We start from the raw sequence: 22,391 nt of genomic DNA on the forward strand, positions 1-22,391 counted from the left end.
GCATCTGGTCCCAACTTCAAAACCACAAAGGACTTGTGGGGATAAACTATCCAGCTATCAACTCAGAACTGTTCAGCCTCATAAATCACAGTTCGAAGCTGCAGCTGCACAGAAACGCTGGTGTCAGACGCCACAGATTAACCTCCAACACTTCATGATCAATACGTGATGAACCCTCAGTGTTCACATGAGACAGTGGAAGTGCATGAAAGGAAAGTCACTCTTCCAGTGTGTCCACCAGATGTTCAGGCAGCAGTGAGGTCCAACATCTGGATCTGGTTCACAGTCAGTGCTGCAGTTCGGCCGTCGTGTTGAAAAAGGGAAAAAAACTTCAACAGGAACTGCTGACATAAGGTGAGAAGAATGCTGTGGCGTGTGCAGCATTATTCTCTCTCAGCAGCTCACAGACCAGAAGATTTTGGGGCCGACGGTGGAAATGTGCTAAAACAAAGTGAATTTATAGGCCGAAAACATGCAGTTTGGTTTAAAGAGCTGCAGTTCATCTGCATTTACTGACGCATTCTGAAAAAAAACAGCATAGTTTCTGTTCTTCTCCTATTATGTGAGAGATACATAATGAGTAAACATGTTGGCAATGTAAGCGTTTTAATCCAGGTTTAATCCAGGTTTATCCATCCATCATCTGCCGCTTATCCGGGGGTCGGGTCGCGGGGGCAGCAGCTTGAGCAGAGAAACCCAGACGTCTCTGTCCCCGGCCACTTCCTCCAGCTCTTCCGGGGGGACCCCGAGGCGTTCCCAGGCCAGCCGAGAGACATAGTCTCTCCAGCGTGTCCTGGGTCTTCCCCGGGTCTCCTCCCAGTGGGACGTGCCCGGAACACCTCACCAGGGAGGCGCCCAGGGGGCATCCTAACCAGATGCCCGAGCCACCTCATCTGACTCCTCTCAATGTGGAGGACCAGTGGCTCTACTCCGAGCCCCTCCCGGATGACTGAGCTTCTCACCCTATCTCTAAGGGAGGCCCAGACACCCTGCGGAGGAAACCCATTTCGGCCGCTTGTATTCGCGATCTTGTTCTTTCGGTCACTACCCACAACTCGTGACCATAGGTGAGGATGGGAACGTAGATTGACCAGTAAGTAGAGAGCTTCGCCTTCTGGCTCAGCTCCCTCTTCACAACGACGGGTCGGTGCAGAGCAACACTGCAGACGCTGCACCGATCCACCGTCAATCTCCCGCTCCATTCGTCCCTCACTGTGAACAAGACCCCGAGATACTTGAACTCCTCCACTTGGGGAAGGATCTCATAATCCAGGTTTAATCCAGGTTTAATCCAGGTTTACTCCAGGTTTAATCCAGGTTTAATCCAGGTTTACTCCAGGTTTAATCCAGGTTTAATCCAGGTTTAATCCAGGTTTAATCCTGGTTTACTCCAGGTTTACTCCAGGTTTAATCCAGGTTTAATCCAGGTTTACTCCAGGTTTAATCCAGGTTTAATCCAGGTTTACTCCAAGGGGCACTGATGATAAAAGCAGGACGAACTCTGAGGTTTTAAAGATGTAAAACCGGTTCACTCAGTACATGTCAGATAACATCTCCTGCCATCAAGATGTTAAACAGTTTGGTTTAAAGAGCTGCTGTTCATCTGCATTTACTGACGTATTCTAAAAAAAAACCAGCATAGTTTCTGTTCTTCTCCTATTATGTGAGTGATACATAATGAGTAATTTAGTCATTTATCTAATTATTAATCTAGTCATTTCAGTCTCCTCTTCTTCCATAACGTGTTACAGACAAAGTGAAGAATGAAGCTGGATTAACTTTTCTTTTGTTTTATTTAAAACATTTTCCTGGTTGAGGCTGAAGTTCCTCTGCTGTGGGAAACAAACTCAAATATAAGCAGATGTGAGTTTAATATCTGCCGTGATTCTGCAGTGGCGGTTCAGGCCTTTATCAGATGGTTCTGTGCAGCTAACCATCCGGTACCTGAACCTGGCCGTTAAAGGTTCTGGTACCGGACCGACTCCGAATCAGATTCTTCTGGCCAAACCCAACTCAGGTTGTGACAGATAGAGAAGAAACGATCAGCTGTGCCACTGTTTCTGTGATTTTCCTCCAGTCAGCTGTGAATCTGAGCAGCTTTAGGACCCAGAGCCGGGCAGCTGTCAGCAGCAGTAAATATAGCAGCAGAGTTGTGGTGATCAGAGCAGTTGGGGGTCATGTGGAGGCCCGAACAGACCAGATCTGTCTGCAGGACCGAACAGGGAACAGCTTCGTGTGAGGAGCCGCAGTCAGACTGAATCTGGACGGGTCTGCAGACCAGCTGAGGGCTGCAGGTCAGTCTGAGCCTCTGTGGCGTGAGGCGTTCACTGACTGCTTCAGCTAGTTATTTTAAGATCCGATATTTAAAAGGCAGGAAATCTAAGAAGATTCATAATCTATTACTGTGGATTATATATGATTTACTCATTCAAACTGATACGATAGTCTATCAGTTATTGGACAAGATCACACAACATCTGTTTGGGTTCCTAAGAGGATTTATTATGCATGAAAGTAAGTGTTTAGATTAAAAAGGATTATTTGAACACTCTTAAATTGATAATTATTATTAGTTTAACCAAAATCCGACTTCTGAAAGACAGACACACAGATAATGCATTTAAGGGTCGAATCAGTCCTGCAGGTATTCCAGATGCTCTCATTCACAGAATCTGGGAGTGAAAATCAGCCCATTAAGACTTTGTGTCGGCTCACTGAAAGCATTTCAGACTGTCGCTCTGCTCTAATAAAATCCTCGTCTGACAGAGTCACCGTTAAAGTGGCTTAAAGACGGCGTCTGAGCAGAGAATTCAGCTGAACTTACCTCCCACAGAGGAGGTCAGAAGCTGCAGGATGCCTGGAACGTTTTCTCACACCGTCCACAGCGTCGGACATGCTGTCGATAACTCAGTTTTCCTCCCAGGACAGTGATGCAATTTCCTTGTCAAACACTAACCGTAGCTCGACTCGATTCAGTTCAATTCAATTTTATTTATATAGCCTCAAATTACAACAAATGTCGTCTCAGGGCACTTCGAAGATACAATCCAGTTCAAGCCAATAAGAATCCAATTAATTAAAGTCCAATTCATACATTTAGAACCAATTAAAAGAAAGTAGTGACCGAGTAGCAGCACTGAAACTTCTCCTGGATCCAATCCCCCGTATGTGACTGTCTGATGGTGCTGAATACCGTTAAAATATATTCTCTGCAAACAAAAACCTCACAAAGCTGCAAAGGTTCACTTATTTTTCACTTTTTATCTGTAGATTAATCGTTTGGTCGATAAAACATCAGGAAATTATTCAAAATGTTCAGCACAGATTTAATTATTTGTGCAGCGAACAACCTTAAAATCTCACAGTTAAACTGTTTTAACACGAAGAAAACCAACAGATTCACAGAAGTGGAACATTTTGCATGCAGAGCATTGATCTGTGAACTCTGTCTGCAGTGAAGCATCGTGCAAAAAGACCCAGATTCAGCTTCACTTTCTGTAAGAATCAATTAAAAACTCTAAAGTTTTTGTCTTTAGATACTGACTCAGAATAAATGGCTTGTTTGGGCCGGTTCAGACCCGTCTATCCCAACTTATAATGCAAAATATCTTTATGTTTGGGGATGTCTGTGTTCATGTAAGTCAGTTAAATACAACCAGCTTGTACCCTGTATAACCACGGAGGTCTCACTTGTTGGAACAAACTCTTTCTGTGACCAGGAACTGTGTCAGGAAGCCTGTGAGGGTCCGTCTGTCCAGGATGCTGCAGCTGTGCAAAGTCACCAGCGCTCTGTTCATCAGTAACGCGCGCTCAGCCTGCAGTGACGAGCTCATCCAGCAGGAGGCGGTGACGCTCTGCATCAACGTGTCCAAGCAGCAGCCGTTTCCCTCCACCGGCGTCACCAAGCTGCAGATCCCTGTGTATGATGACCCCAGCGAGGACCTCTACAGCCACTTTGACCGCTGCGCCGACGCCATCCAGAAGGAAGCCAACCGCGGGGGGCGCAGCGTGGTCTACTGCAAGAACGGACGCAGCCGCTCCGCCACCATCTGCATCGCCTACCTGATGAAGCACCGCAAGCTGACGCTGACGGAGGCCTTACAGGTGAGGATGTTTCAGACCGACGGAAGCTCACTGCAGGCGTCTTCCAGATCTTCCAAATCTTCCAGAAGCTGAGGTGGCTTGGCTGTTTATCAGAGGTGGAGGTTAAATCTGCCAGTAAACCTTTAATTAACCTTTAACTAGATAAAGACTTTACACTCATTAGTTAATCAGGATGTACTTAAGCTGAAACGGTTTGACCCCAAAGTGGCTCAAATCCAGCATCCAAAAGAAATAAAAGTGCTGAAACTGAACCAGGTCCTTTCCCTGCCAGATACAGTTTAGCTCAAATCAGCCCGAACCCACCTGAGTCTGTGGGAACTGCTGGTGGACCAGCTGAGACTTCCCGCCTTTAGACCCAGTCAGCCCAGCTGTCCCAGTAACTCCTGTTTGGGTGCATCACCTCCTCAGGCTCTGATCACATCTGCTCACTCATCACATTTGGTTTCCTAAAACCCAGACGCAGGCGGCTGAAAGCGCCAAACACAAGTGTCTGAAATGTTGGACCATGAATCAGTAAGGGATGGGGTCCAAAGAACACACTTCAGGGAAGGGACGTTTATCTCTGAGCTCTAAAGATTCTTTCACAGATGTGGAGCGGCTCTGATCAAAGCAGAAATGCCACATCTTGTCCTGGTTAACTTTGCCGTTCACACATCTGTTACAACAAACATCTGTATGCGGTCCCACAGCTTTTCTGGGTCTATTTTGCAACAGAACTCCCAAAGTAAAGCTGTATGCTGAGGTAAATGTGCTCATTGAACTCTATACTGTGATGGCGGTATTTCGTATCATTTATTATGTTTTTTGCTGTGTTCATATTTCTGTTGAATTGCACCAGATGGTCTGAAGTCTGTCGTCAGTTTAACCCAGTCAACAGGCCGCGGTTTGCCTGAGATTCGGTCCTGCTGTGACTCTGCTGGGACTCTGCTGTGACTCTGCTTTGACTCTGCTGTTACTCTGCTGTGACTCTGCTGTGACTCTGCTGTAACTCTGCTGTTACTCTGCTGTTACTCTGCTGAGACTCTGCTGTGACTCTGCTGTGGCTCTGCTGTTCCTCTGCTGTGACTCTGCTTTGACTCTGCTGTTACTCTGCTGTTACTCTGCTGTGACTCTGCTGGTACTCTGCTGGGACTCTGCTGTGACTCTGCTGTTACTCTGCTGGGACTCTGCTGTTACTCTGCTGTTACTCTGCTGTGACTCTGCTGAGACTCTGCTGTAACTCTGCTGTTACTCTGCTGTTACTCTGCTGAGACTCTGCTGTGACTCTGCTGTGACTCTGCTTTGACTCTGCTGTAACTCTGCTGTTACTCTGCTGTTACTCTGCTGGTACTCTGCTGGGACTCTGCTGTGACTCTGCTGTTACTCTGCTGTTACTCTGCTGTTACTCTGCTGTGACTCTGCTGTGACTCTGCTTTGACTCTGCTGTAACTCTGCTGTTACTCTGCTTTGACTCTGCTGTTACTCTGCTGTTACTCTGCTGTGACTCTGCTGGTACTCTGCTGTGACTCTGCTGTGACTCTGCTGTTACTCTGCTTTGACTCTGCTGTTACTCTGCTGTGACTCTGCTTTGACTCTGCTGTGACTCTGCTTTGACTCTGCTGTGACTCTGCTGTAACTCTGCTGTTACTCTGCTGTTCCTCTGCTGTGACTCTGCTGTGACTCTGCTGGGACTCTGCTGTGACTCTGCTGTTACTCTGCTGGGACTCTGCTGTTACTCTGCTGTTACTCTGCTGTGACTCTGCTTTGACTCTGCTGTTACTCTGCTGAGACTCTGCCGAGACTCTGCTTTGACTCTGCTGTGACTCTGCTGTTACTCTGCTTTGACTCTGCTGTTACTCTGCTGTAACTCTGCTGTTACTCTGCTGTTCCTCTGCTGTGACTCTGCTGTGACTCTGCTGAGACTCTGCTGTGACTCTGCTGCTGCATGAAGGTCACACCTGGCAGAGTGTGCGGACGCTGCAGCAGAGCGAGGCTTCGGTTATCCAAGGTGCCCTCGAACTGCGCAGCGCTGGAGGAGCTGTGGAGCTGAGATTTTTTATTCTTTGGGAGAAAATGTTCATAAATGACCTTAAATGAACATTTTGTTGTAATAAATAACCAATTGAAACACATGTTTACTGCAGATGCTCTTTTTAAGGTGCAGTTTCACACATTTTCATCGTGTCGCAGCTCATTTTGCCTGTAATCAAACTGCAGATCAGGGCAGTAAATCCACTGAGTTACGGCTGGCTGCGGTCAGCTGGTTCCCATCAGCTGCTGTATGTTCAGGTGTGATGAGGGAAAAGCACCGTGCAGATGTGCTGTGTGTCAACCATCAGCTGCTTTATGTCCCACAGACGCACATACAGATGATCCGCTCTAAGCGTCCTGCTTTTACAGCTGATTTGTCTTCAAAGAGCATCTTTTACAGAGGTTAGAAACAAAAAAATCGTTCATTTTTGTGCTCAGCAGAAACTCTGAATGCACACAGGATGCAGGCTGGTGGAGAATCAGAGTCCGATCTAAAATAGATCTCCTCCTCTGGAGGAGACAGGACAGGAATGCAAAATCCAGATGTCCGGCAGATGTAGATAAACACGAGGAAACAGGACGGGGAAGGAGAACAAGGAGCTCTGACACACGGTCCAAAATGCCTTAACAAAGTCACATGAAATGAAATTTCAAAGTATTTGTTACAATTAACTAGAATAGAACCAAGAAGAGGTGATTACAGACTGGAGCGAGCTGATTTGAACCTGTTTCTCCCCCCAGAGAGTGAAGACGGCCCGTCATGTGATCGATCCGAACCCCGGCTTCGTGTCTCAGCTGCAGAGATACGAAGAGGAGCTGAAGAGGAGGCGAAGTCGGTCCTGAGAGCGTCGATGTGAAGGTGAAGCTTCCACCGCTCCGTCCCTGAAGCTCCAGCACAAAGAAACCTCTGCAGACACCAACCTGTTTATCTGTTCACTGTGTTTTAATGCTGAGACGTGATGTTAGAACATCACAGAGGAAGGTTTCACATGAGCCACAGATAAGAAGTGAGACAAATTATAGAAAATAACCAGAGAAAATTAAATATCAATCATAGATTAAAGATTATACAAAACATATTTTACTCCAATCTTAATCTATATACGATATCAATGTCATTTTAGCTGCATTTTAGCTGCTTAAAATACGCTTGAAGAGATAAAAACTGAGAAATAAAACAGAGCAAAAGATGTGAAACCCTTTGAAATGTGAGATTTTATCTGAAAAACACGACGCTCAGTTTAGCAGTAGTTTATTTTCAATCAATATGTAGTAATTTAATGTGTAAATCTTATATAAATGACCATGAATTACTGTGTTTCTGCTCTTTATCTCCAGATGTTTATGGTAACATGACATCATGTGATGTAACGAATCATTATTGTTCTGATGTCTGAGCTGCAGATGAAAAATCAGTCGACCTATGAAGGTGATTCACAGTTAAAAGTTTGAACATCCTGCTGAACGAGCCGGAAGCTTTAAAGAAGTTCGAAGGGTTCTCAGAGTTTTGCAATTAAGAAATCACAGAAATAAATCAAGTTTTGCTCTTAAAGTCTGAATAAATAGGAAAGAAATCTTCGTCACAGAGACAAAACTCAGCCAAATATAAAAGACTGAAACAATCACCAAGTGAAGCTGCTCTGAGGTCACGACCCTGACTGGCAGACCTCAGGTCAGCCAAACTGACCTCCTTTCAAGTTAAAATGTGCAGCTAAGGGGGGATTTATACCTCTGCTATTATACGTCTTACAGCAGGACTGCTGTCCCGCAGATACACAACACAAGGAGTAAGGATCATATGTTTGAAATTAGCTTTCCCTGAGCAGCTACTGTTGGGCAACAATGGAAATACAGTAGCTGTGATCAGTGCTAACTCAACAAGTAGTTTTCAGCGTAAAAGGGGAGGGTCTGTTTCTTGTGACGAAAGCGCCTTGAAGGCAGGATGCTGAGGTATAAATTCCCTTTTACCCTCACATGGGGGGGTGCAACCTGCAGCCAAAGTGTCCGAGCACATCAGTTGGGGAGGATAAACAGGCTGCGATGAACTGCATCCTCCGGTAAAAGTCTATAAAATGAGCCGGGTGTTGGAGGTGATCCTAATCCCGCGATAAACGTGTTTAAGACCATTAACTTAAATCCACCGAGCACAGCTCTGACTCCCCGAGCCGTTTGTCGCCCCTCCCTCTGATATAAGGGCATACAGCTGAGTCCGTACTCAGTATGCAGCTCTTTTTTAGCAACAGTCGCACACCTTAACACAACGTTCGGTTCAGCGTCTCGCCCCCAAGGTCATTTTGACACGTGGAGAAGCTGGAAATTGAACCGTTCATCTGGGAGACGACCGCCCTACAAGCAGCATCTTCAATGCTGTGTTTCAGTTTTGCTTTTTGCCAAATGAATCCTGTTCTTCTTGAGATTATTCATCTGCTAGATGTCAGATTCAAAGCTGGATGACATGGCTGCTCTGACCTTTGACCTGGCTGAACAATCCTAAACTGTTTAGCAGTCCAACTCAACATAGTTCTCGTTTAAACATTTATTTTCTAACATGTAGAATAAGTTTCCGTGTAAATTCTGTATTTTCTTTCCTCTGCAGATGCTTTTATTTATTTTCTCTTTTTAAAAGGAGGAAAAGCCCCAAAACGTCTCTTTACCGCAATAAAATGGTCACATATGAGAATTTTATTTGTATTTTTGTTTGAATAAACCGACCAATTATCTTGATTATAAAATAATTAAATCGGTTAAAGAACAACTTTAGTCTGCAGTTCCATGATTCACCTCTAGATGGAAGCATTTCCATAGAGAATGATTAGTTTAGTTTGATTTGAGACGTTAAATAAACTCTTCAGAGTGACTCAGGGTGGAGGTTGATGGTTGTTTGATTCTCCGTACACGGATCACGTTACACTCCAGGTTTTTATTTTCAGTTTCTCCTCCTCAGATGTGACGATTTGAAGAAAAAAATAACCATAACTGTAGAATTTTACCTCTTTTTCCTGATAATGTCATCAATATTTCATTAATAAGCTCCAAAAGCTAATGATTAATTAGCTGGAAACTACAAGAGATGTCTGGGAAATTTCTCTTCAGTGTCGTTCTCATTAAAAGTTAAATGGATTGGCCTTAAAAGAAGATCAACACGAGGTAGAACGGACAAACAAACTTTACCGACCACATAAGTAACGAGTAAACAAACCTTTACCCGAGCAGATTGAACTGAAAACACCCGGCAGGTCTTACCTGAAACCCATTCAAATGAAAAGAGCTCAAATCATCTCGTAATTTACTGTAATTTGCTGTTTTTTATGTGTAGAAAGGTAGATTTCAGCCTGCTGCTGTAGTTGTCTTAAACTGTGTGAATAAGACTCAGGTTTACGCACATTTTAGCGTTAAAAGAGCAGCGGCAGGTCATGCAAACTGCTGTTTTAGTGGTTTTAAAGGTTAAAGCAGCACAGTTTCATGTCCCTCACACAGCTGACCCAGTGAACTGTGCAACTATCTGACCTGTGAATGCGATCGTAGGTTCACTGTGTTTGAAATTCTCAGGTGTGTCTCTGTTCTGTGGAGCTTCTGCTTCAGTCTAAAAGCAATAAAGTTGATGTTTTAGAGTGCAACGCGAGCGAAAGCCTTAAGCCCACTTCCCCTCTGAATGTGACGCTCTGTCCCTTTAAGACTCTGTACGCTTGTGCTTTAAGTGAAATAAAGCTGCGTGTGATCAGCTGTGTGTCCTCTGGTGTTTTCAGTGGGTGTTTTCACCTGTGAACCACCTTTTTTCATGCATCTCGTTGATTTTTGGGGTTTTGCTTATTGTCCGAGGCTCTGTTCATTTGTGCTGACTCGTGTAGTATTCGTGCGCATTGCTCTCTCGACCTTATGCTTGTCGCTCTTGAAGCAATGCAGAGAACATCATCACGTCATGTGACATTGAGCACAGGTCGGCTGCTCTGATTGGCTGAAGGCTTCAGTGACGTCCTGCCGTTGCCCCAGATGTCCTCAGCTGCCGGTTTCCTTTCACCGTGTTACCACCTGCTCCTCATTATCACCGCCTTCTGACCGCTGACGGCCACCAGCTTGATCTGGTATCCTCTTATAGATGTGTGGGGATAGATAGCAGCCTGTCCTTTCTGTCCTTTCTGCAGTCAAAGGTCAAAGCCAGACTGACCCCTTCTAAACGCTTCCTGTTCCAGCTTCCTGTTCTGACACTTTTTGGTTACGGTGATGTCATCCACAGGTCAGCCAGTAAAGCAGCACTCGAGAGGCTCAGCGTCCTATATCACTCCGCCCTTCGCTTTGCAACCAACCCCCGATAGGACCCGTCGCTGTGACCTCTACACCCTGTGACCTCTGCACCCTGTGACCTCTACACCCTGTGACCTCTGAACCCTGATAAACTGCCACCCCTGGAAATCAGACAACATTCACTGGCTGATGTTGGTGTTCAAAACTCTTTCAGGTCTTACTCCTCCCTACCTGACCCAGCTCTTTCATCCCCCCCCCCCCCCCCCCCCCAATCCCCATCCCCGAAGGGACACTCTTCCATGGGTCATTCCTCCTTCCAGACTGTGGCTGCAAACATCCCTTCAGCTCCAAACTCTTATTTCTGTCAGCTCCTTTAAACATGTCATAACAAAGTCCCTAAAGTATACCTGCAGCTGTCCCAGAAAAAAAGCTGAGTCACCTTTCAGCCCCTTATCTCTGAGCTGAGTCACCTTTCAGCCCCTTATCACTGAGCTGAGTCACCTTTCAGCCCCTTATCACTGAGCTGAGTCACCTTTCAGCCCCTTATCGCTGAGCTGAGTCACCTTTCAGCCCCTTATCATTGAGCTGAGTCACCTTTCAGCCCCTTATCAATGAGCTGAGTCACCTTTCAGCCCCTTATCATTGAGCTGAGTCACCTTTCAGCCCCTTATCACTGAGCTGAGTCACCTTTCAGCCCCTTATCTCTGAGCTGAGTCACCTTTCAGCCCCTTATCACTGAGCTGAGTCACCTTTCAGCCCCTTATCGCTGAGCTGAGTCACCTTTCAGCCCCTTATCGCTGAGCTGAGTCACCTTTCAGCCCCTTATCACTGAGCTGAGTCACCTTTCAGCCCCTTATCATTGAGCTGAGTCACCTTTCAGCCCCTTATCGCTGAGCTGAGTCACCTTTCAGCCCCTTATCTCTGAGCTGAGTCACCTTTCAGCCCCTTATCACTGAGCTGAGTCACCTTTCAGCCCCTTATCACTGAGCTGAGTCACCTTTCAGCCCCTTATCTCTGAGCTGAGTCACCTTTCAGCCCCTTATCGCTGAGCTGAGTCACCTTTCAGCCCCTTATCTCTGAGCTGAGTCAGCTTTCAGCCCCTTATCACTGAGCTGAGTCACCTTTCAGCCCCTTATCTCTGAGCTGAGTCACCTTTCAGCCCCTTATCAATGAGCTGAGTCACCTTTCAGCCCCTTATCAATGAGCTGAGTCACCTTTCAGCCCCTTATCGCTGAGCTGAGTCACCTTTCAGCCCCTTATCTCTGAGCTGAGTCACCTTTCAGCCCCTTATCAATGAGCTGAGTCACCTTTCAGCCCCTTATCGCTGAGCTGAGTCACCTTTCAGCCCCTTATCGCTGAGCTGAGTCACCTTTCAGCCCCTTATCTCTGAGCTGAGTCACCTTTCAGCCCCTTATCGCTGAGCTGAGTCACCTTTCAGCCCCTTATCTCTGAGTTGAGTCAGCTTTCAGCCCCTTATCACTGAGCTGAGTCACCTTTCAGCCCCTTATCAATGAGCTGAGTCACCTTTCAGCCCCTTATCGCTGAGCTGAGTCACCTTTCAGCCCCTTATCGCTGAGCTGAGTCACCTTTCAGCCCCTTATCGCTGAGCTGAGTCACCTTTCAGCCCCTTATCAATGAGCCGAGTCACCTTTCAGCCCCTTATCTCTGAGCTGAGTCACCTTTCAGCCCCTTATCACTGAGCTGAGTCACCTTTCAGCCCCTTATCACTGAGCTGAGTCACCTTTCAGCCCCTTATCACTGCTTGTTATTGCTGCTGGTTCCACTTTATATGGTTTAGTTTCACATTACTATTCGTCAATCAATTGTCACTCTAAGTCAAATTAGCTCTCTGTGTATGTCATGTCAGACTTATGCTCTCTATTGTCACTATTGTCTTATGTGCTTTTATTATATATATATATTTTAAATTTGTATTTATTTATTTATTTATTTGCCCCATAGGAGGTCTTTTGCCTCCTACCAGGCCATTGCCATAAGCAGAATGTTTTCTTCACACTTTTTTCCTGGTTAAATAAAGGTTTAAAATAGATAAATAGATAAATAAATCATTACTCATCCCTCCCAGTACATTTGTTCCTTGGTTCTGAGCTTCCCTGCCAGATCGCTGTCCCCCTGCGGTTCTGTGGTCAGTAATCAGTCCTTCATCATTCCCACCTAAGCAGCACCTTGCTGTCTGTTTGAATAAAGCAGCCACTCATCTCTCTTTGCCTCCTCCTCCTCCTCCAGTCGTCGTGGGTTTGTTCCAGCAGGGAATCCGGACACTTCAGGTGAGGACAGTTTATCTTTCCACCCTTCTGGTGATTTGATTTGATGGAATTTAGTTATTAAAGAGTGTTTTCTCTTCTTCCAGCTGTTGTTGTGAGCTCACTCCTGTCAGTGAACTTTGCCCTCCTCTGACATCACTGACAGCCGTTGACCATGAAAATGAGCCGAGCCCTTCCTCCCAAACACAAATGCACGACTTCCTTTTTTGATACAGCCATTAATGTCCGAATTATGTGCGAGGAATGATTTTAGAATGAATACATCCTCCACTGGCCTCTCGGAGCTCTGAATTTTGTCTCTTTTATCGTGTTTTTTTACCTGTGAGGTCTGGCTGCTTCCCCTGAGCTTCTTGGAGCCACAGGGGCCGACAGAAGTCAGCTCAAACCCTTAAAGTGTAAAACTCCTCAGCGATGCGTAAAACTGATGCTCCACGGCGCAGAGGTTTTACTCTGCACGCTGTGGAAGTGCCTGAAGGTGTGAAGGCCAGTGGAGATAGAGCAGACAGAAGCTTTTTGAGAGGAAATGAGTTTATTTAACAAAATGTTCAACATCTCTGACGCCCTGAGGTGTTTCTGTGGGTTTAGCAGAGCAGCCTGGATCAGCTGTGAGGGCCGGGGGTGGCTGGGCGTCACTGTTGGTGAAGGCCTCGGTCCCACTCCTCCTGGACCCGGGTGATCCACTCGTTGTAGTTGGACACCTTGGTGTAGATGCCCAGCTTGTCCTCCCTGCCGCAGCCTTCGCCCCACGACACCAGCCCAATCAGGAACCAGGTCTTGCGGTACAGAGTAACCATCGGGCCCCCGCTGTCCCCCTCGCAGGCGTCCGTGCTCTGACCCAGGATCCCGGCGCAGAGCACGTTGTCGGAGAGGCTGTGGGGGAACATCTGGTGGGTGCAGATGCTGTGACTGACGAGCGGGACTTTGATGACGTTGAGGGCGGAGCTGTACTTACCGCTGTCGTCTCTGCCCCAGCCGCTCACCACCGTGGTGGTGCCGTTAACGTGGAGCACGCGCTCGGCCATCTCTCGCCCCGGCAGGCAAATGGGGATGATGTAATTGGAGAGGGGGGCGGGGGTCAGCAGGCGCAGCAGGGCGATGTCGTTGTCCACCGTCCGGCTGTTGTAGTTGGGGTGTTCGATGGCTTTGGCGACAGTTAGCGTCACCTCTGTGCCTTCGTTTCTGAGCCGCTCGTAGTCACCTGTCAACACAGATCAGGACCAGAGATCAGGTCCAGAGATCAGGACCAGAGATCAGGACCAGAGATCAGGACCACAGATCAGGACCAGAGATCAGGGGTTAGAGATCAGGACCACAGATCAGGACCAGAGATCAGGACCAGAGATCAGGACCACAGATCAGGACCAGAGATCAGGACCCAGAGATCAGGACCAGAGATCAGGACCCAGAGATCAGGACCCAGAGATCAGGACCAGAGATCAGGACCAGAGATCAGGACCAGAGATCAGGACCCAGAGATCAGGACCCAGAGATCAGGACCCAGAGATCAGGACCAGAGATCAGGACCCAGAGATCAGGACCAGAGATCAGGACCCAGAGATCAGGACCAGAGATCAGGACCAGAGATCAGGACCAGAGATCAGGACCCAGAGATCAGGACCAGAGATCAGGACCCAGAGATCAGGACCAGAGATCAGGACCAGAGATCAGGACCCAGAGATCAGGACCAGAGATCAGGACCAGAGATCAGGACCCAGAGATCAGGACCCAGAGATCAGGACCAGAGATCAGGACCCAGAGATCAGGACCAGAGATCAGGACCAGAGATCAGGACCAGAGATCAGGACCCAGAGATCAGGACCCAGAGATCAGGACCAGAGATCAGGACCCAGAGATCAGGACCAGAGATCAGGACCAGAGATCAGGACCAGAGATCAGGACCAGAGATCAGGACCCAGAGATCAGGACCAGAGATCAGGACCAGAGATCAGGACCAGAGATCAGGACCCAGAGATCAGGACCCAGAGATCAGGACCCAGAGATCAGGACCAGAAATCAGGACCCAGAGATCAGGACCAGAGATCAGGACCAGAGATCAGGACCAGAAATCAGGACCTAGAGATCAGGACCAGAGATCAGGACCCAGAGATCAGGACCCAGAGATCAGGACCCAGAGATCAGGACCAGAGATCAGGACCACAGATCAGGACCAGAGATCAGGACCAGAGATCAGGACCCAGAGATCAGGACCCAGAGATCAGGACCAGAGATCAGGACCAGAGATCAGGACCAGAGATCAGGACCCAGAGATCAGGACCAGAGATCAGGACCCAGAGATCAGGACCCAGAGATCAGGACCAGAGATCAGGACCAGAGATCAGGACCCAGAGATCAGGACCAGAGATCAGGACCAGAGATCAGGACCAGAGATCAGGGGTAGAGCTCAGCTCAGGTGGACTCTGGTGCTGTAGGTGACTCTGATCGACTCGGGACCAGAGTGTCTGCAGAGTGAAAGCTCACCCAGTCGAACTTTGAACTTGCGGTCGTTTTTGAGGCAGTGAGCGGCCGTCAGGACCCAGCTCTCGCTGATGAGGACGCCTCCGCAGTGAAACTGCCCTCTGGCATTCAACAGCAGCACCTGAACACAAGCACATCATCAGGGGTTTTTATCGAGGAAAACAAAACCTCACGACTTTTTTCAAGCTTTCAATTCAATATCACGTCAGATGGAACCATTCATGATCAAATTCTCTCCAAACACTCATTGGATGCATCTTTGTGTCGTTCAGAGCAGACGTGATAAACAATATAAACACATTTTCATCCGTTAAATGACCTGATAAATGAAGAAAAGCATCTCATCAGCAGCCTGAGCATCATCTCATGTGCAGAGCTGCTCTGGAACAGTTAAACATCAGGTGTGACACCTCATCATCTCTCAGGAGTCAGGAGCTCAGAGTATTTATTCCCTCTTTTAATGCTTTAAATGACCAACCCTGCTAACGTTGGTGCGGTTGGATGATCTTTGCTGCACATTTGGTTTCTCTTTGGGACAAAGAAGACACCAAAACGGCCCCCAATCAAAGCCATTAAAAGGAAAAACTACTGACACAAACCATGAGATCATCTCGGGATGAAACACTGCAGAGGCGTGAGCGTCAGGCGTGAGCGTCAGGCGTGAGCAGTGAGCGTCAGGCGTGAGATTCAGGCGTGAGCATCAGGCGTGAGCATCAGGCGTGAGCATCAGGCGTGAGATTCAGGCGTGAGATTCAGGCGTGAGATTCAGGCGTGAGCGTCAGGCGTGAGATTCAGGCGTGAGCGTCAGGCGTGAGATTCAGGCGTGAGCGTCAGGCGTGAGATTCAGGCGTGAGCGTCAGGCGTGAGCATCAGGCGTGAGATTCAGACGTGAGCGTCAGGCGTGAGATTCAGGCGTGAGCGTCAGGCGTGAGATTCAGGCGTGAGCGTCAGGCGTGAGATTCAGGCGTGAGCGTCAGGCGTGAGCGTCAGGCGTGAGCGTCAGGCGTGAGATTCAGGCGTGAGCGTCAGGCGTGAGCGTCAGGCGTGAGCGTCAGGCGTGAGCGTCAGGCGTGAGCGTCAGGCGTGAGATTCAGGCGTGAGATTCAGGCGTGAGCGTCAGGCGTGAGATTCAGGCGTGAGATTCAGGCGTGAGATTCAGGCGTGAGCATCAGGCAGATACATTTGAGTTGTTTGTGTTGGATTTGTGGTCGTTTTCTTCCTCTAAACAAGCGGTGAACGCATCACACGGACTGTGACAGACTGATGGTCATTACCTGCCAGGGACTCTCCCCCTTCTTGCCCACCTCTCCTCCAATCATCCAAGGCAGCAGGCCGTCGAGCGGCTCGCTGTACTCCGACCTGCTGATCAGCAGCTGCCCACAGGAAGAGCTCCCTGCACAGAAAACATCTTATATATACCTCAACTTATCCACAGGCACACAAAAAGAAGCCAAAGAAGTGTTAACAGATGGATTCGGGTCTTTTTAAAGGAAAGCAACTATTTTCTCAACAGATTTGCTTTAATCTATTTGAAAGAAAGCTCAAATTCCCCCGTGTTCCTGTAACCTGATTCTGCTTTAAAGAAGCTAATATCTGCAGGAAATCTCGACCCTGAGGTGAAGTTTTCCAGAAGGTTCAGATCTACATTCGCATGTTGACTGTAAAATGCTGGTCCTCACGTTTCGGGACACATTTCCTGTTGTCATCTTCCAGTTTGTATCCTTCCACACAGCTGCAGTGCCTCCTCTGGCCGTCCTCACTCTCCGAACACTCGTGGTCACAGTCGCCGTTATCCACAGTGCAGTTGGTGGCTGTCAGATCTGACGGCAGCACAACAGACTCGCTTTAAAACCTACAAAGTTTCACTTATTTCACTCACAACAACCTCAAAATGTGCTCAAATGTGTGTGTGATTAAACGTTTAGTGACAGGAATGAATTAGGAAAAGTTGCCTCGTTTAAATCCATCTCAGCTGATTTACTTCCTGTCTGTGTTCGGTCATATTTCACCATGAAGCTGCAAATGTCTGAGTCTGTTATACAGGCTCATCCTGTAGCTGGGGGTGTGCACCGGTTTCAGAGGAGCTCATGCAGACAGGTGGGCGATCAGGCCTCTGGAGCTGACCAATCAGAGCAGACTGGGCTCTGTTTGAGGCGGGGGTTTGTCTCCCTAACCTCTGCACAATGACTGGCTGTGCAAGCTGCTTCATGAGGACTTCATGTGGATGCAAATTCCATGAGAAGTTTGTCCAGTTTTTAGTATCTTAGAGTGAATTTTGTCTTCAGGTTTTTAAACCTCAATGTTTGAGAGACACTTTGAGCACAAATGAACCAGAATGATGGTCTCTTTTTCTGGATAATTGACTGTAAAGGTTTGATAATGATGGATAAAGGTGATAAGATGGTCATGTATTGTCACTGTTATTTGACCTGAAGCTTAAAAACCAGGACGAACCTGAACCTGAACCTTCAAACATCTGAGAAAAATGTCCTCACAACGGCAGAAAGACTCACTGAGTTGGCAGTATTTGCCCTCATATCCGGGCTGACAGCGGCAGCCGTAGTCTTGGTAGAGATCCACACATTCCCCATGAACACACAGGTTGGACAGACACTGGTTCCCATCTGCAACACAGTCAGGTTAACATTACCCACAATGCTCTGCAACAAGCCCCTGAAATCAGTTTTTAATGCACACAGAACTGCTCCACAGCTGCACTAAATGATTTCAGCAGTGAGTAAATGCTGGCAAAATGTCTTTATTGTACTCATTTCACAGCTAAGATACTAATATTTCCATCTGTTTCTATTGCGACTCCCTTCACTCTGCAGCTGTGAAGTGTGTCTGAGCTCCTCTGCATCTGCAGGAAACTTTACAACCAATCAACTCAAGAGGATACAGTACAAATTACACAAAAACATCACCTAAAAGTGGGACAGCTGAGTTGCTTCTATCGAGTTAAGATTAAGTCTTAGGATCATTCCTGCTGTCATTTTCTCAGTAGTGACACCAACTGTTCAGGAAGAAGACTGCAGAGTGCCTCAAGTGATGCTGTAAATGTTTCCAGAGCAGCGATGGCATCATAATTCATGTCCTGGGCTTTACAGTTATGGCAGCCACAGCTCTGCACCAGGAGGCTCCTCTTTGACCTCAGTTTCCTGCTGTGTTCGTGTTTAAAAAGCTTATTTTTAAGCTGTCTTTTCAGTGGTTTGTATCAGTATTTAAACATCTGTTGATCTACACTCTGTTATAAAGGTAGAAATAATGTTGTTATTTATTCAGACATGTACAGAAGATCCTTTTAGCCCCACAATTTAAAAAAAATCCCCACTTGAAAGAAAAAGTTCACTGTAAACTCAACAGTTTTTTTTATCTTAAGTCATTTTACTTGATAAGCAACAGATGAAAAAACTAAGTTATAGCAACATCCTTTCAGTGGTCTTCAATCAATAATTCATCTGTAAATAATATTCCTACAGTCAGAATTTAAACTAGTAGATAATCCAGGTCCTGTATCTTCATGTTTTTATGGTTAACTTTAATGTTTCTGGTCCTGCAGACGTTTCCACGCTTAATCAATCTGAATCTCAGATTCTTTCTCCAACAGGATGATGAGCTGAAATGTGCAGCCATGAACAATCATCTGGTCTGATTCCTGATCTGTGAGCAAACCCAAACCCACCGAGGAGCAGCAGCGAGTTCTCAAAGATACTCATCAATCTACATGCTGTGGGTGCTGCAAAAATGTGTTTGGAAAGCCAACAGAGTCATGTTTTTCCTGAGTTATTATGAAAACTTTCCATAGTTCTGTGTTAGAGTTAATCTGCATCCACCAGGGTCAGGTGGGACTCATCTTACCTGTGTAAACGGTCCAGAACTCCAGCTGCAAACACACAAAACAGACAGAAGGTTGGTGATAAAACTGAGGAACACAGCTGAAGACCCACAACGGTTTCCGAGGGCAACCGCAGGGAAACAAAGACTAAATCCAGCAAATCATGGGGATGGAGCCATTTTCTAAGAAAAAAACTCAAACGCTGTTCTTTTCAGGGACTCAAGGGGTGAATTTATGAGCTTAAAGAAGCGTCTCAGAAAAAAGACTTTAAAGGAAAGTCTTAGACTTTGTAAAGCTGATTCAGGAGCCTAAAAGAACACGTCCCCCCTCTGTTCATTGAGCTCCTCTGGCTGCCCTTAGCATCAGATCCAAGTCCCTGATGTTAGCTACAAAGAGCTTAATGGAACGGCTCCATCTACTTGAAGGCTCTTGCAAAGGCTTCTGTCCCAACTGGGTCCCTCCGTTGGTCCCAGGATTGTCGTCTAGCAGCTCCTACACCACGCCTAAGACAATCCAAACTCTGTTCATGTGTCGTCCCACGATGGTGGAATGACCTACCGAGCGCTACCAGAACAGGGGCGTCCCTGTCTATCTTCAAGAAGCTCCTGAAAACCCAGCTCTTCAGAGAGCATCTCCTATCCCAGCACTTACCTTGTACTTCCCTACCCCCTCTATCTCTGCACTTTATCTTTCTGCACTTCCTTCTATGCCTGCACCCTATCTCTACTCTGTCCCCTCTGACAGAGTCGGACTCCTGGGTTCCTTCTATGGAGCTTATTGTTAGCTTATTGTTAGCTTTTTATAGAGCTGTTATATCTTCATTTGTAAGTCGCTTTGGATAAAAGCGTCTGATAAATACAGAAATATAAACTCTATGCTTGACCGAATAGTTCATAACACATTTTCTGCAGTTATTTCAGTTTTACTCTGACTTTAAGGTCAATATTGAGAATCCTGGCACCCAAAAGAAAATCCTTGGTGCAAGTAGGACCTGAAAATTAGCCAAAATTCTACAAGAAAAGGTCACATTTTGTCTAAAAATGGATTTGTCAACCAACATTTCACAATGATGTGGTTGATGATGCGCCTTTGTGACAACATCTGCACTTAAATTAACCAAATAACTGCTAAAATGTGAATAATAAAGTCTTCCTTCTATGCCTGCACCCTATCTCTACTCTGTCCCCTCTGACAGAGTCGGACTCCTGGGTTCCTTCTATGTAGCTTATTGTTAGCTTTTATATAGCTGTTATATCTTCATTTGTAAGTCGCTTTGGATAAAAGCGTCTGATAAATACAGAAACAGAAACATTCAGCCGGATTGTGAGTGGGGGCCAGATGACTTCTTCCCCCTGATCCCTAAAATGAAAAGGGGCAGCCGAACCTAACAGGCAGAATGCTAACTGGAGCGGTGGGATCAAGGGGAGGATTTGGGCTTTGGATTTGGCTTTGATCACCCCAGAGAGCTCACCATATAGATTTAGCCTCTACACCTTTAATAGAAACAGGTCATCGGATTAGGATGTCTCCTATTGGCCTTACTTTGGAGATTAAACAGGCCTCTGGAACCCCCTTATAGAGCTGAACAGTGTTTCCAAGGAGAAGGAAGTCTGCAGTTCTCTGCTGAGCTTCACCACCACGACTTGGCTAATTAAAAAGTTTATTCTGGAGTAACTGACACAACGATTCTTATTTATTTCCTACACAATTCAACACTAATTAAAGTCAGATATGAACCGGATACGCCTGTAGATGAGCTAAATGTGGTAACATTCTCTTAAAGAGACGCCTTACTGTAGCTTCCCTGGTTTGGAAAATCTCTCTGGCCTCTTCAAAGTCGCATATTTCCTCCACACATTCGCGCTCCTGGGACGGGGGTTTCAGCTCCTCCAGGAAGCTGTTCGCCCTTCGAGACCGGAGCAGCATGTGGGCCTGAGGAGCGTCCGAGAACACTGCAGAAAGACAAGGCATTAGACCTACACAGTGGTAGAAATGACTTCAGCAAGCAGAAATACCACTGAAACATGGCAAAGCAGGATGTTAAAGGGTTAAACTCTGGTTGTTGGGTTAAGTTTAACCAATTTGTGTAATCTTGTGGTTTTAAAACGCTCTAAAATGAAACTTTCATGATGAATTTACTATGAAACCAGTTCAGTCTGAAGCAAATATGTATGATTCGTGTATTTTTCAAGCCTCTGAAAGTCACTGAAACGTCTCAGTGTTTCTCTAAGATGCAGATTTTCTCTGGTTTTAACCAATTTGTGTAATCTTGTGGTTTTAAAACGCTCTAAAATGAAACCTTTACTGTGACATTTACCAGTTCAGATTAAACTCTTCTCACTTCAGTTAAACAGGTTTATTTTAGCAGTCTGAAGCAAATATGTATGATTCGTGTATTTTTCAAGCCTCTGAAAGTCACTGAAACGTCTCAGTGTTTCTCTAAGATGCAGGTTTTCTCTGAATAAATCCAAGCTGAACTCATTTTACACAGAGAGGTGGAAATGACTTCAGCAAGCAGAAATACCACTGAAACATGGCAAAGCAGGATGTTAAAGGGTTAAACTCTGGTTTTAACCAATTTGTGTAATCTTGTGGTTTTAAAACACTCTAAAATGAAACTTTCATGATGAATTTACTGTGAAACCAGTTCAGTCTGAAGCAAATATGTATGATTCGTGTATTTTTCAAGCCTCTGAAAGTCACTGAAACGTCTCAGTGTTTCTCTAAGATGCAGGTTTTCTCTGAATAAATCCAAGCTGAACTCATTTTACTGGGACAGTAGGCATCAAACACTCCCACCTGACAGACCAATGGCTGCCGCAGACCACATGGTGACGCAAACACACACACAGAGCGCGAGGCGGGACATGACCTCCATCAAACCTGCAGAAACCAAGCGGTCAGCTCAATGTTTAATGACACCCCCCAGCTTCAAATGTGTGACATCACCAATAATGTGACTTACAGATTAAAGCAGGTTAAAGAGGTCCGTTCTGCAGGACCTGGAGAGGAGAGAGAAGGTTTAACTGATGCTGGTTTTGCCTCAGATGTTGAAAAGAATCAGTCGGCAGCCTCAGGAAAACATTTCTGCAGTATTGATCAGCTGGAAGCTCGGCTGTGAGGCCTCTGAGGCGGCAGACGATCCCTGTTTGAACCTCCACAACCTTTGACCTCAGGAGCTGAATGAAAACTGACACCACACCCTGAACCGTAACAGCGTCATCACACCAAGACACAGAAACCAGAGGATTACACACACGAGAGTGTGTTCGTACTTACGTGTGAAGAGCTGATGCCGTGGACAGAGACAATGATCCCCTTGGTTTCTAATGTGTTAATAACTAACTAACAGTGTTTACTGAGAGTCCACAGTCTGCAGAGGAACACTGCCAGCACACTCAAACCTCCCCTTTAACCTCCACCCACTCACCTCAGACACA

The 22,391-nt window shown here is 46.5% G+C and overlaps 2 protein-coding genes across 2 annotated transcripts; one reads left to right on the top strand and one right to left on the bottom strand.

Annotated features, from left to right (window-relative positions):
- Positions 1 to 3,753: 3,753 nt before the first annotated feature.
- dusp28 (dual specificity phosphatase 28) lies at positions 3,754 to 7,144 on the top strand. The gene is made up of 2 exons (XM_072363466.1): positions 3,754 to 4,104; positions 6,856 to 7,144. Exons 1-2 carry the CDS (start codon positions 3,760 to 3,762, stop codon positions 6,955 to 6,957), a joined length of 447 nt encoding a protein of 148 aa, XP_072219567.1. The 5' UTR covers positions 3,754 to 3,759; the 3' UTR covers positions 6,958 to 7,144.
- A 6,007-nt stretch (positions 7,145 to 13,151) lies between these two features.
- On the bottom strand, positions 13,152 to 22,292 carry proca (protein C (inactivator of coagulation factors Va and VIIIa), a). The gene is made up of 10 exons (XM_072363421.1): positions 22,231 to 22,292; positions 21,917 to 21,953; positions 21,751 to 21,834; positions 20,746 to 20,903; positions 18,975 to 18,999; positions 17,630 to 17,740; positions 16,796 to 16,936; positions 16,391 to 16,509; positions 15,120 to 15,237; positions 13,152 to 13,839 (listed from the first exon to the last, which is right to left on the bottom strand). Exons 3-10 carry the CDS (start codon positions 21,827 to 21,829, stop codon positions 13,271 to 13,273), a joined length of 1,320 nt encoding a protein of 439 aa, XP_072219522.1. The 5' UTR covers positions 21,830 to 21,834; positions 21,917 to 21,953; positions 22,231 to 22,292; the 3' UTR covers positions 13,152 to 13,270.
- Positions 22,293 to 22,391: the final 99 nt, after the last annotated feature.

Source organism: Leuresthes tenuis, unplaced genomic scaffold (assembly GCF_036924035.1).
Source record: "Leuresthes tenuis unplaced genomic scaffold, fLeuTen1.0.hap1 SCAF_14, whole genome shotgun sequence".
Taxonomy (NCBI): domain Eukaryota; kingdom Metazoa; phylum Chordata; class Actinopteri; order Atheriniformes; family Atherinopsidae; genus Leuresthes; species Leuresthes tenuis.

Excerpts from the sequence above, each read along its gene's own strand:
- dusp28 (XM_072363466.1), top strand. The coding sequence starts at position 3,760 with ATGCTGCAGCTGTGCAAAGTCACCAGCGCTCTGTTCATCAGTAACGCG. Across the intron at positions 4,105-6,855 it reads CGCTGACGGAGGCCTTACAG|AGAGTGAAGACGGCCCGTCA; the intron begins GTGAGGATGTTT and ends TTCTCCCCCCAG.
- proca (XM_072363421.1), bottom strand. The coding sequence starts at position 21,829 with ATGGAGGTCATGTCCCGCCTCGCGCTCTGTGTGTGTGTTTGCGTCACC. Across the intron at positions 20,904-21,750 it reads GGCAGCCATTGGTCTGTCAG|TGTTCTCGGACGCTCCTCAG; the intron begins GTGGGAGTGTTT and ends GTCTTTCTGCAG. Across the intron at positions 17,741-18,974 it reads GTTCTGGACCGTTTACACAG|ATGGGAACCAGTGTCTGTCC; the intron begins GTAAGATGAGTC and ends ACTGTGTTGCAG.